The 12,871-nt window shown below is 38.8% G+C and overlaps 1 protein-coding gene across 1 annotated transcript in view; it reads left to right on the forward strand.

The window, feature by feature from the left end:
- Positions 1 to 12,871, forward strand: part of WDFY4 (WDFY family member 4) — a 129,541-nt gene that overhangs the window by 5,698 nt on the left and 110,972 nt on the right. The window contains exons 3-11 of the mRNA XM_032191041.1: positions 3,531 to 3,645; positions 4,245 to 4,348; positions 5,765 to 5,911; positions 6,534 to 6,723; positions 7,233 to 7,422; positions 9,101 to 9,261; positions 9,644 to 10,096; positions 11,712 to 11,816; positions 12,665 to 12,855. Of these exons, the coding sequence (XP_032046932.1) occupies positions 3,531 to 3,645; positions 4,245 to 4,348; positions 5,765 to 5,911; positions 6,534 to 6,723; positions 7,233 to 7,422; positions 9,101 to 9,261; positions 9,644 to 10,096; positions 11,712 to 11,816; positions 12,665 to 12,855 (1,656 nt within the window). The remainder of the gene's footprint in view (positions 1 to 3,530; positions 3,646 to 4,244; positions 4,349 to 5,764; positions 5,912 to 6,533; positions 6,724 to 7,232; positions 7,423 to 9,100; positions 9,262 to 9,643; positions 10,097 to 11,711; positions 11,817 to 12,664; positions 12,856 to 12,871) is intronic.

Here is a 12,871-nt window from a genome sequence, read left to right on the forward strand (position 1 = left end):
TCCTGTGATGAATGGGAGTCTTGAGGGTTGATTTTGTTTGAGTGCATGAAAAATATAGGGAGCTGTTTGAGTGGATCGTACAGTGGCAGAATGGCAGAGCATAATCCTGAGAGATGGAGAAAATCTGGCCTATACTTAAATGTTTTCTCACCATGTAGTACAGTTGGATTGCCTTTTTCCTGAATTATCTAGGGTATTTCTGGGTATAGAAACTGAGTTTTTACACACCCGTTATGTAAATCTTTCAGAAAGATTAATTTTTTATTTTTTTATTTATTTATATATATATTTTTTGTGAAACCATGTTTTAATTATGGCATATTTTATCTGTCTGTACTTGTGAGTTTTTGGGTCATGGGTGACCAAACTCAGACCCATCAATTCCCTACCTATCTGAGCCAGTTTTCTAAAAAGGTAGTAAGTAGGTGAGAAAAAATATTGTTGGACATGGTCGCTCTACGTGGAAGCATTATGGGACACAAAAAGGGACCCTGTAGTACAAGGAATGTATTGAAATGTGTGAGCGAGGAACTCACTGCACTCAGTTCTGTGAAATCTTTGGTGTCCATAATAGTAAAGAAATAACTTCCAGACAGTCAAAGCATTTCACTCAGCATGATGAAGTGTGAACCTGTGAAGCTTAAACAGAACTTTCCCCGCAGAACACAGGGTTTCAAAACTGCTGTAGATGCTGGTGCCAGTTAACAGTACTGAAGCAGGTAACCCTTTGGTGTCAGCGTGATGCAAACAAATCAAGTGCAGTTCAAGTTGCAGGTAGGGTCTGGCAAGACCTATGGCAAAGACCTTGCTATATCTGAGTGCAAGCTTGCCCTGGTCCAAGGCACAATACACTTCTGACAATTGAGAAATAAACTTCAGTACCTGTGAGTCAGGACAGCAATTCCTCAGGAGGCAGGCTAAATGTTGCCAAGGCACTGGCAATTTTGTGCATACAAAAACCCATCTGTGCTTCCCTTCTGCAGGGCTGAACTTCACATGTTTTAGGGTTGTAAGAAATGATTTCTTGAAATGCAGTAATGATTTTGAATTCCTAAAGGATATCATGGCTACAGAATATATTCAAAACAGATGTGCAGATTTCTCATAAGCTTAATGCTTGCTTTTGTGCTCTGTGAGAGGGATTTTTGCCTTCCCTTTTCTCATTTTTTTTAACAGCAGAGCTTTGTGCTGTTTTGTAGTCTTTTAAGTTCAGATGCTTGGCTAGAGCATTTTGCCCTTGCATCACTGATTTAGGAGTACATTGTTGAAAGTCTGGTCCATTAGCTTTGAGTCATCATGTCTTTCCCCATACAACTTTACTACCTTCACGCAAGAGCTTCCTGCTTTGTGTGAAGTCCCTGGTGTGGCCTGGGCAAGCACATCTTTGTTCAAGCTGTATTTGCTATAAAGTTCTTAGCTGCATCAACTACCCTGCTTCCTTGTATTTAACAGGGGATTGTGCAAGTCCTCTTTCTCCCTTGAGGATTTTCATTTGTCTTTCTTTCCTTGTTGGATCATGCAGGTGCCAATGCATCTCTGTCTCCATCTGAGAGCTTTGGCTCTTGCTGGGCTGGCTGGAAAGAGGGCCCTAGTCAGGAGCCAGTTGAGATGCGGGGGCTCATTGCTCCCTGACACTCCTTGATGCAGAAGGAAAAGGTGTAGGAGGAAAATGTTAGCTATCTGTTTGTGATCTAGGCATAGGCTGGGAGTGATTTTAATGTGACATCTGGTGCCTCTTGGTGCCTCAGAAGGCATCAGAATGTTCTATTCGATAGATGGCTTTTGAGCTAGCATCTCTCCATGAAGCATTGCTCAAACCTCAGAGGGAAGTGTCATCCCCCTTAACACTGAAGCAGTCTGTTACTCAGCATAGGCAATTCTAACGTAGTGCTCTGTGTAAAACAGTTGGGAGTTTCAGTGTGTTGCTGCCTGTTCCCCCTGCCCCTGAGTAGGAAGGACAGATGGTAACAGCAGACAAGGAACTTGTGGCAGAATCTTAAACATCTAGAAACAGCCAAGCTTAAGAGGAAGAACAGATTAGATTGACACCGCATTATTTGAGATTCCCCAGAAGGCAGGCATTCTGGGATGGAGTCAGGTTGAGCTTCTTCCAGATACACATCTTTATAGACTCAAAGACCAATATGGAACTGATTGGGCCTGTTTCTAGAGGAGAGCATTTTCTAGATTTTATTGTCTGACCCCCACAGGATGATCACCCAGGAAATTAAATTGGAACATGAGTGGCCTTCTCTGTAATGACACAAGCTTACTGAGCTTTTGCACAATGACAGTAGCATTGCGCTGACCCTTTGATTAATTAATATTGTTGGTTGATTTAAAATGAATGTATTTTTAAATGAATAGGATATATTTGAGAAAAGGAAAGTTTGTCAGACTTGGAGCAGGGAACTATCACGTCTTGCTACTGTTCTTGTTGTCAGTTTTGCATTGAATTGTTCTTCTGTACTTGAACAAGTAATTTATAAACTAGTTTATAAATTTGCTTCTCTTGGCTAGCTAAATGTTTAGGGCAATACCTGGCTGCTTAGGAGAGCTTTATTATGGTGTAGGGTGGGGATTATTTAGAAATCCTGGGCTGGTAAATGTTTACTGTCAAAATCTTCAACATTTCAGAAGAGCATCTTTTCCTATAACAGTATTGAACTATACTCATGATGTAACTGGCTTGTGAAGTTGCAAGGTCATAGCCATAGAACTGTAAGGCAGAAACTTAGAAACTTTATACATGCACTAAAAAAGCAAAACATAAAAGAAGTGATGGATTTTACTTTTGTTGTTGTTGTTGTTCTGTGATTTTTCTAAATTTTTTTACCTTAAAGAAACAGTTCAGTTTCAGGTGAATCTTGCCAGTATACTGCTGCCTGCATGCAGTAGTTGCTTATTATCATGGTTTCTGTGTGACAGATCTGTTGCAGTGCTCCATGAGAGCTGCAGTTCCAACCCCATTTCAGTTTCTAAGTAGCTGAGACTGTGCAATGACTTACTGAACAGAGAAAATGCAGTTTTTATTTTGTTTTTATTTCTGAAAAATATTTTATCTTTTTGCTTATGACTGTCTTTAGTTTTGGGAAAACAATTTTTGGAGAAAGATATTCTTTTACTTGAATTTTTGGGCAACTCTAACACTAATCTCTTTAAGGTACAGACTGCTGTATTATTTTAAAATGGGCTAGCATGCATTTTGTTACAAATAAATATTGGCACAGAGGCAGTGACAGACATCTAAGCTGTTTTGATTATATCCATTGGAGAAAATAATGTAAATGCTGTCTGGCCAGGTGCATTATGTGAGTCAAATGTTGCCTCTTCCAGGTTGACTTGTGCATCTGTAGGGTCGGACTTCTGCTAGTCCATTAAACAGCATTTGCCAGACAACACTGTCTGGGGAGGGAATTTTGAAGGGAAATGTTAACTTTAGGTTTATGTATATTTATTACTACTTCTCAATCCACCAAACACATGCTGTATCAGAAACTTTTAAACAGTTTTTCACCCTTGGATTTCAGGCCTGGGAACAGTCTGCTGGAGTAATTGTATTCCCCAACATTCAGCTGTTAGCCAGTGAAGTTTCCAAGCTTCTGACCAAGGAGATTAAGAAGAATCTTAATGGCAAGCCTGCAGGTAACGATCCCATAGCATTTCTACTGGGCATTTGCTGTTATTCATCTGTCCTCTATGCTATGTTACACACTTTGTATGAGGGAAATAAAGAGAATAGAAAATGCTGAGCATACATGTAGCATGCCAAATCTTCTACCAGTGCTAGCCCACACCTATTAGGTGCAACTGTGCTGAAGATCTGGACTTGTATGCCACACCAAACTTTATTTTGGAGCTTGTAGGTAGAAATGTATAGCACTGCAGCTATGCAGTAAAAGAGTAGGCTACACTTAACATTCTGAAGAGCTTTATTTAATGGGAAATGTAGGCCAGTCCCATTTGGCTTTCCTGGTGCCTTTTGTACACTCTTTGCACTAGTCAGTTGGCAAACTTCATGAACTGAGACGATATTCCCAGTGCAGCTTGTCAGTTTATGGAAAGTAGTTTACGTGAACTGGCCTGAGCCTGTTGTTGGATCAAAATCCTTTCATGTTTTTCCATTCACCTCTGAGGTTTTGCTAGTGTAATTTTGTAAAATGTGTCAGATCTGTTAAGAAAGGATCAATGCAGTGTTTTCACCTTTCATTAAGGAATTGAAGTTTAATGTTTTGTGGTAACAGAGGAAGCTCGGCTGGCTTTGGAGCAATTGCTGCAACAGAAAGGGGAAGCAGAAGATGGCTATTTGCTCCTGAAATCAGTGTATCTACTCTCACAGACTGATGTGGTAAGAGAAATAATTACGAAGGGTTTATTTTGTTTTGTTTTAATTTTATTTTTATTTTTATTTTTATTTTTTAGTTCTGAGAGACTTGGTAACCACCCCAACAGTGGAACATCTAGGACTTAAAATGTTTGTTTTGTACCCAGCGCTTTATGCATCAGCATGTCCAGGGTATAGTCAGAGAGAGAACATGCTAGCAGGTTTACAGTCCAGGCTTTTCTAAAATAGGGAAGTAAGTGTTCTGTGCTTTCAGATACCCTTTTGTTTTGGTAATCAGACAGCTGTTTTTTCTAGTATTTGTCTGATTTTTCTCCATTGTCTATTGCGGCTCTTCAGCCTTTCTTTGTCACTCCAGCTTACATATCAAGGAGATGACTGGTAAGGATCTGTCTGCTGATACTGCAGTGGTTGCATTCTCATTTTGCAGCACTTCAAAGCATTTCAGAGTCTATCTGTATGCCCATCCTCAATGCAGACTGGCACCAGCAGTACAGCCTGCTGGTGATGTGTGAGGGTGCATTTATCCCTGGCATTGAACTGAGCAGTTTGTCTCCTTATTTAGATAAATGAAAACAAAATCTTACTGTTTGCTGCTGGTAGGCATGATCTGTGTCACAGAAAGGAGGTGTATAAAATTATATATAGTTAGTCACAGTGTGAAGTTTCTTGTTGAGGTTTGTGCTTTTCAGAAATGTTTCTATTTTTTCTAGTACAGACTCACAAAAAAACCTTTGTATCACAAACCCCACTCTTCTTTTTAGTTTGCTAATTTTGAACTTGATTATTGCATGCCAAATTGGCACCCTGGGATGCCACTTCTTTAAGTTGCAAAGAGCCATTAGCAGATAGAAGGAAACTAAGTGCTGAGAAACATTGTGAAGAAGCAGTGTGTCTATTTATAAAAGCTATAATTATAAGTGTTTGTGCACTTACTGAATGAGTTGTAAAAGAAAAGGAATTATAGCTAAGTTGCTGCTATGCTAGGGTCAAGGATGGAATGGAGAACTTACGCTTTTAACATACCAGGCTTCTGTGTTGTCCTGTGAATTAATGATAAAAGAGGTACTGTCTGCCCCTGGATTTACTACTATTGTAGCTGCTAGTTAGTTTGCAGGTTATATGCTTTATCAGCTGTAGGTCTGCTTATGTAGGACACGGTAAGCATCTGTCAAAGCTTTATTTGATCTGGGGTGGGAATTCCTAGGAACAGCTGTGACAATGCACGGTCAGTGTGTTTGCTTCTCCCAAGAGGGTCTCTAGAGCCATGATCTGATTGCCATGCTAGTGTGCCCTTGAGCACTTCTAAGAATAAAATACTTAGGTAACTGGTTCACCTGTTAAGACTATGCTTGGTGTTTAGAAACATATGGAAAGTGCAGTCAGCTTCTGGAGGGTCTGATTTTGTTTTTTCTTACTTAGAGAACTTTGAGGAACATCATTGGATCTGGCCTTCCAGCTGCTCTGATGCAGTGCCTGTACCTTTTCTTTACTTTTCCTCTGAAGAAAACCAGTGATGATGGAGAGACAAGTGAGAATGAGACTCAAACTCAGGAGATGCTTGTTAAGGTGAGTTGCCCCTCTGGCAGTTTCTTTGCCCTGAGTGCTCACATTCATTCAGGCTTCAGAATGGAACTGGTGGTGATTCAAATGTCCAAAAAAAGGAATAAATTAGGACTGAAAAATCACTGAACAAGTATCAGAAGCCTTATAAAACAATCTAGATGATGCAATTATCTCTTATTTTGTTAAGTGAAACAGCATAACTTATATTCAAAACCCAAAAATTTAAAAAAATATCCTAGTGGAAGTTATGCTTGTTAATTTCACTGCATGTTATCTTCTGGCATCAGTAGCTAAACTGATTTTTTTTCTCCCCCATTTAACTGCTCAAAAATTGATGATGGATAGAACAACCACTGATTTAGATTTGTTTATTTTTTTCAGTTTGACCTGGCTCACTGTATCCAGTTTTCATTTCTTAATTCCTGTGTTTACAAGTTTAGGAGGGCTTTGATACTACAATACTGTGGTCCCCCTATAAGCTCTGCAGTGACCCCACACAGAGTTTTGTGCTGCTTTGGTTTTCAGTGGATGAGTACAGCTGTGGTCATGTTGGGTTAATGCTGGCCTTTGTCTCCCAGGTATTTGTTGAGTTGTTTACTGTAGCTGATGTTTGTTTTCTTTTCAGATAATGCTTAACATGTATAGAGAGGAACAAGGTGTAGAGGAACTTCTGGCAGCTGATAAGCTTCAGTCATTAATTATAGCAACTGCTTCCCTCTGGGACCAGTGTAACCATTCGTGGAAAGTACCCACAGGCTGTGTGCTGCGAACAATTTCAAAAGCTCAGACCAGAAACAGCATCCTATACCTACAAGGTTTGGTTTAGTAATTTGGCTTCTCTTTTCCTTGTGGCTGTCCTGCGAATTAATTGTCAAGAAAATTTTCTCTGGGATAGGTTTTTATCTCTACAGTAGCTGATACTCAGTCAACTGAAAACAATGGGCTCTTAACTGTCCAGACAGGAGCTTTATTTAGTGATGATAGACATCTAGAAACTGAGGATTTCTCCACACACACAAAAAATTACTGGCAAGGGTCCATCCCACCTGATCACACTCTTGTAGACAAGCATAAAACTTTTTTTCAGTAATGTGAGGCTCGTCAACATTCGCAATAGAAGGTTGATGGCACTGCCAGAGGAGCAGTATCTTTTTTTGGATGATATCATGATTGGTTGTGAGTTATATTCTCATTTCTTTCTAGACTATTTGTCTAATGTTAAAAACTTGTTCCATTTTTGTCAGTAACTTCAAACTTGTTTGACTCTCAGTTCTTAAATACCTGTGGTTTTTGTTTGTTTTGTTTTGTTTTGTTTTCCCTACAGCTGTGGACTGCATTAAAATAGCTATTCAGAATCTCTTTAAACTGGCTGATACACTACCTGCTTGTGATGTGTGTGAAGCTGTTAGTATCATGTTGTGCTTTGTGAAAGATTCCTATCCCATATCATCAGTTTTATTAACAGAGTTTGAAAATAATGATGGCTACCAACTCCTGCTAAAAGTTCTTCTCAGGTAAGTGTAGAAGTTTTTTGTTTATTTCTAGAGGATGGTAAAACTTCATTTTCACAAGGTGTGTTGATCTGCTTTAAAATGTTGGTCATATAAGTAATACTGTGTGGATGCAAAGCCAGTAATAGTCTCTGACATTGAGTCTCTCATTGCTATTTTGGGAGGGGAAGCAGTTCATAACTTCTTCTACTGAAACCATAACAGAAATTAACTGTAGGAGAAGTTAGTTTACAGGTTGGGTAGGGACTTACCGAACAGAAAGCAAGGGTTTTTCATCAGTTATTAGGATTAGAAGGGATCTGGGAGGCTGAGAATCTTAGAACCATTCTGGTTGGAAAAGACCCCTAAGATCATCTAGTCCAACCTTGTTTTAGGTAAAGAGGTGAACTCTTAATCCAGAAATACACTCAGCTAGGGAGTGAAAGCAGATCTCCTTGCAGTGCAGAAGACAAAAATTCACACAATTTTATATTTTAAAAAGTTAAGTTCTTCTGAACTGAGATGAATTTGAAAATATCAGATTAAATTCAAACTAGTCATCCTAATCAAAAGTACAGAGCAGAATCTTTTAGTCTTCTTGTTATTCTCACTGCCTAAACAAGCTGTGAGTTTGCTACGTCAGAACAGAATGTTATACCGTTTCCCCACAAGTGCTTAGCTTTTTTTCCTTTTTTTTCTTTAATACTGTATGAAGAGAGCACTTCCAGATCTTCTCAATACATTGTTTTTTCCATTATGGCTTTGCCTAATCTTGTACGTTTTCTCCAACACTCGAAAGAACTTTGGTCCCTGACCAGAACATCAGGCTTAGGATGTATTTGTAATTTGAATGTAGGGTGTTCATGGATCCAAACTAGGTGGACATTATTTCTGATGTTTTCTTGCAGGGCAAAAAATTACTGACCTACAGTTGGAAGAAGCTTTGTCTCTTTTTATCTGGCAGTGTTTTCTTTAGTTACCATGGAGTGTCTAGCTTTCTCTTCTAAATAAGTTGTGTTGAAAGATGGCTATTTCTGAAGAAAATCTATCCACATAAGGGAAGAAACATATGATCTATATCAGCAAGGGCTATGACTGTCTCACTCTTTTTTAACTGATAAAACCAGTCTGGGGAGACAGAAATAGTCTCAGGGCTTCATTTTTTTGTCTCTTCCCAGCAAATACTGGCAGCAAAGGGTAGGCAGAGAACTTTCACTGAACTTTTTATTTGCCAGATTTCTTATTTTATGATGCATGGAATTTGTTCTTCAGATAAAGAAAATTCTGTTTACAGAATATTCTTCCCCACCAGGTTACATTCTTCCCTGCTAAAATCGAACACTAGCATTTTCCCTCACCATTCTTCTTGCTTATAAAACATTGTTTTCTTTCTGAGAGACTTTCCTAACTTCTCATATCTATTGCTCTGCCACTAACCCATGCCCAGATACTGCCGTTTTCGTTAAGATTTAATCCTCTCTATGCAGTATAGAATAGAATGGCATGACAAGCAGATGTTTCTGCCCTTTGACAGTTGCTGTCTTAGGTCTAAACTATTACACATCTGGGGTGACAGCTCAAACTATTTCATTACCTAGGACAGACATGGTATGTTCATGTTTGATTCAGTACGTGCTGCTGTGTCCAAAAAGTTTACATTACTAAGGCATGAACACATGACTGTCCCAACTTTTGTTGCTAGATGTGAGGGGTTGCAGCAAAATGAAGGAGACCCCTATCTGAATGAGATTCTGGACATGCTGACTTGCCTTACAACCTGTGGAAAAACTGAACTGAAAGTTTCTGGCAATATTGTACACCCGCAATTACCGCACTTTGATTTTGAACGGACACGGTCTTCTGGTACAGTATATACGTGTCGATATGTAGGTGGATCATAAAAAAAAAGAAAAGGGGGGGGGGGGGGGGGGGAGGATCTGTTCAGCATGCCTCTTAAGAGGGAGGAAATGCTTAAAATTGTATAAACCTGAGTGTTACCTACATCAAAATGAACTGACCATATCAGTTGTATGGTCTGGTTGTAGGTTGTGAATGTGGCTCCCAGACACATTCTTTGTATCTGTGATTCCTGTTTCTGGTCTCAGATGTGACTGAATATTAATAGTTAAAGTTCTTGCAGATAAAATCATCATATTAATCATAATGATATAAATCATCATTTAATCATATTTATGATTTAAAAGGAGAAAAAAACAAAGGGCTATCTCACCTGTTTTTCTTGCAGGAATGACAGTGAAAAATCTCCAAGCTTTTCAGGTGTTGCAGTCTATTTTTCAGAAAAGTAATGATCAGCACCTTTGTGGAAGAATCTTAGGAGCAATTGGTACCATATGGGCCTGGAACATGGTGAACTTCTTTCTTCTGGAATGGACACTACAACCTATCAACAAGTTTACTGACATAATCCATTTCAAACCACAACCAGTCCAGGTCCAATTTTTCAGACTGGTGGAGTCAATAGTGCTAGACCTGTCCTACATCCCCCATGAAATTTTGAAGAAGGTTCAGTATTTGATAAAGGAAAATGTAGTGCCAATCTGCACTTTAACAGCTCTCCAGTGTCTTCTCAGCATGACCAAGAAGGATCCACTATTTAGCGACATATTCCGGGACTCAGGGTTGTTAGGCCTACTGTTGGCACTTTTGAGGAAGCAAGCCAAGATCCTGAGGAAGTCAGGTACAACTGTCATTTGTGATGACTCTGAGGCAGGCATATCGATAGGAAAGAATACATCTCTTTCTACAATCAATTAAAAAATATACTGAGTAGCTAGATTTCTGTCTGGAAGCCAGCTGGCCTAACTTTAAATTTGAGATGTTTCTGTCATACTAAGCCAGGTCCTCTCTGAATTCTTAGTGAACAGAATGAAACTATAACTATCCTAAACAGCTCATGTAATGTCTTCACTGATGTACAGTCAATTACTCTGGAAGGGTACCATTCATCCCATATTTCTAAACTGGTCTTGATTTGGGATTCTCTGAGATGACAGCTTGATAGTAGAGGAAGAAAGCTTCCCACAGAACTTAGTTCGTATGAAAACAGCACTTAGTCCTGAGGACTCATTATGGAAGGAGGTTTCTCAAATTTTGGATGTACAATACTCACAATTACTACTATCCATTCTAGTGATATAGGAGATATCTATATCAGGTACTTATATAGTTATTTGACAGGAAGGTTCATGTGTAGTAACTGTAGGGTACAGCTGACTTACAGTAAAGGCTAACATATTTAAAAGCTTTTTTTAAACTATTTTAAATCATTATAAAAATGCCTGTGCTGTATGAATTAGGAAATGCCTTTAAATTTCATAATAATAGTCATCTAACTGAGAAGGGACCCAAAGTACTAGGTATAACTTCTGGAGTAGCATACACAATTGAATAATTTATATATGTTTATTCCAAGCAACAAACAGAATATGAATTGCAACAGAAGTTCCAGTGTGTGGATGCCCATTACCTGCAAGGAAACTCAGCTTTGAGTCCTTGATATCAGAGAGTTCGAATTTTGTATGACAGTATTTAAAGAGTGTCAAGATAAGTTGCCAAGAATGGTTGTATGTATCTTCCATTTATCAGCTAGCTGGTGTATTTTACTGCCTTAGATCACTTAGTGATGAAAATTGTACAGAATGAGTGACTGAATAGCTAGATAATTTGTAACTTCAGATGAAAAGATGAAGAGGGGCAAGTGGGAACACACTGTGCAGGGATCAATGATTCCCTCTCTTGGTTTCTAGAAATGATCTGCAAACTTCAGGGCCTTTAGAGCTTAAAACAAAACCAACCCGCTATCTTACACTGTCTGATTCTGGAAAAGTTTGCCTTTAAACATGCAGACATTTTCTGCTTTGTACTTTTAGTTGTAGATAGTGCTTTGTACTATCTGTTGGTCTATTTTTCCACTTCACAGCTCAGAAGCTGTAATGTTCTTTTACTTGTGTGTGCTCCTGCTAGGTATTACTGAACAGGTCACTTTACGTCAGCTATGTAAGTGGGAAGTAGAAACATAGCTATTACTAGTATTGTCCATAGTTATGCAAGAGTTTGGGATGCAGAGCCTAGAGTCAAATCTGTGTTTCCCAATTCCAGACTAAACCCTGATTGCTAGACAGTGCCCTGGATGTCTTTTGCTGCTCACTTTAGAGCTCAAGTAGTCTGCAAATAATATTTAATTGAACTACAATTTGCTGGAGAATTGGTTTTATTTTTTTAGTTTAAGATAATCTAACTACAGTTAACCACATCTTGTATAAATTTTATTACTACTTCTAATACACTGACAGCTGGAACCCATCTGCCTGCTCCAGAAGAAGGCACTGAGAAGGAATTAAATGCTGTCATGCTGAAGATGGTGGCTGCACTTACTCTGGGGTCTGTAAGGAACACTGGTAAGAAATGACATGACTGCATTGCTTTGGTGATAAATGGCCATGATGCCTCTTCAGGTGCACCAGTGAACTTTCTGGCTTTTGTGCTTCAGTGAGAAGTGTAGGGATGACAGTGTTACACCAGAAATATGGTAAAGATATCCACATTCTCTACAATGAGACTTACCCTGGTAGTTGTGCTACTTCCCTCATCCACGTGGATGACCCTAAAACATTTAGACAGAAGATGTAAACTTTACTTACTGAAAACAAAATTGTGTGTAAGAGTTTTATGTATTGTTTGTTCATCCATGTTTTCTTCCATGGTGTCTGTTATGTGAAATCTTGACGTGATCAGACACATGATGGGTCACACTCATACATTCAGTATTGGCACAATTAAGAGAGAGGTTTGTGTGGGGAGTCTTGTGGAACAGTAAAACATAGAAGATCCTTTTTACTCCTGTATTACTGAGTACTGCAATCTGCTCATTTAATTCAGTCTTGAATTCTAGAGTCATCATTTGCAGCATCTTACATAATGCAAATGTATCATCACAAACTGCCCCAAACAAGTCTCCTTCATAAACTAAAGGAATGTTTAAGATGAAAACTAATTAGGCACCTTTTCATGCATTATCGAATTGGGAAACTATCATCTCTGATGGTTAGAGACTGTGATCATCCTGTGATTTTATCCCCTCTCGTCCTCTTCAGTTTGTGTCCATTAGCTTAACAATCTTTTCTTTCTTGCCTCTCACGCTGTATTTGTAGAAATTTGGCACTACACACCAACACTGAAAACCTGCTTCTAAAAACTACAAAGAAAGGATACTTTAAGTAACAAATGATACTGTATTTTTCCCCAGTTGTTTTAAAGGACTATGGAATGGTGCCATACATAAAGATATTTTTGGATGATGAGTGCTACAGGAGTGCTACTCTTAGCATCTTGGAGCAGCTATCAGTCATCAACTATGAAGAATATATGAGCATTGTTATTGGAGCCCTCTGTTCTTCTACTCAAGGGGAACTAAATCTGAAACTAGATCTGCTGAAGGTAATTAACATGGATT

This window comes from Aythya fuligula, chromosome 7 (assembly GCF_009819795.1).
Source record: "Aythya fuligula isolate bAytFul2 chromosome 7, bAytFul2.pri, whole genome shotgun sequence".
NCBI lineage: Eukaryota > Metazoa > Chordata > Aves > Anseriformes > Anatidae > Aythya > Aythya fuligula.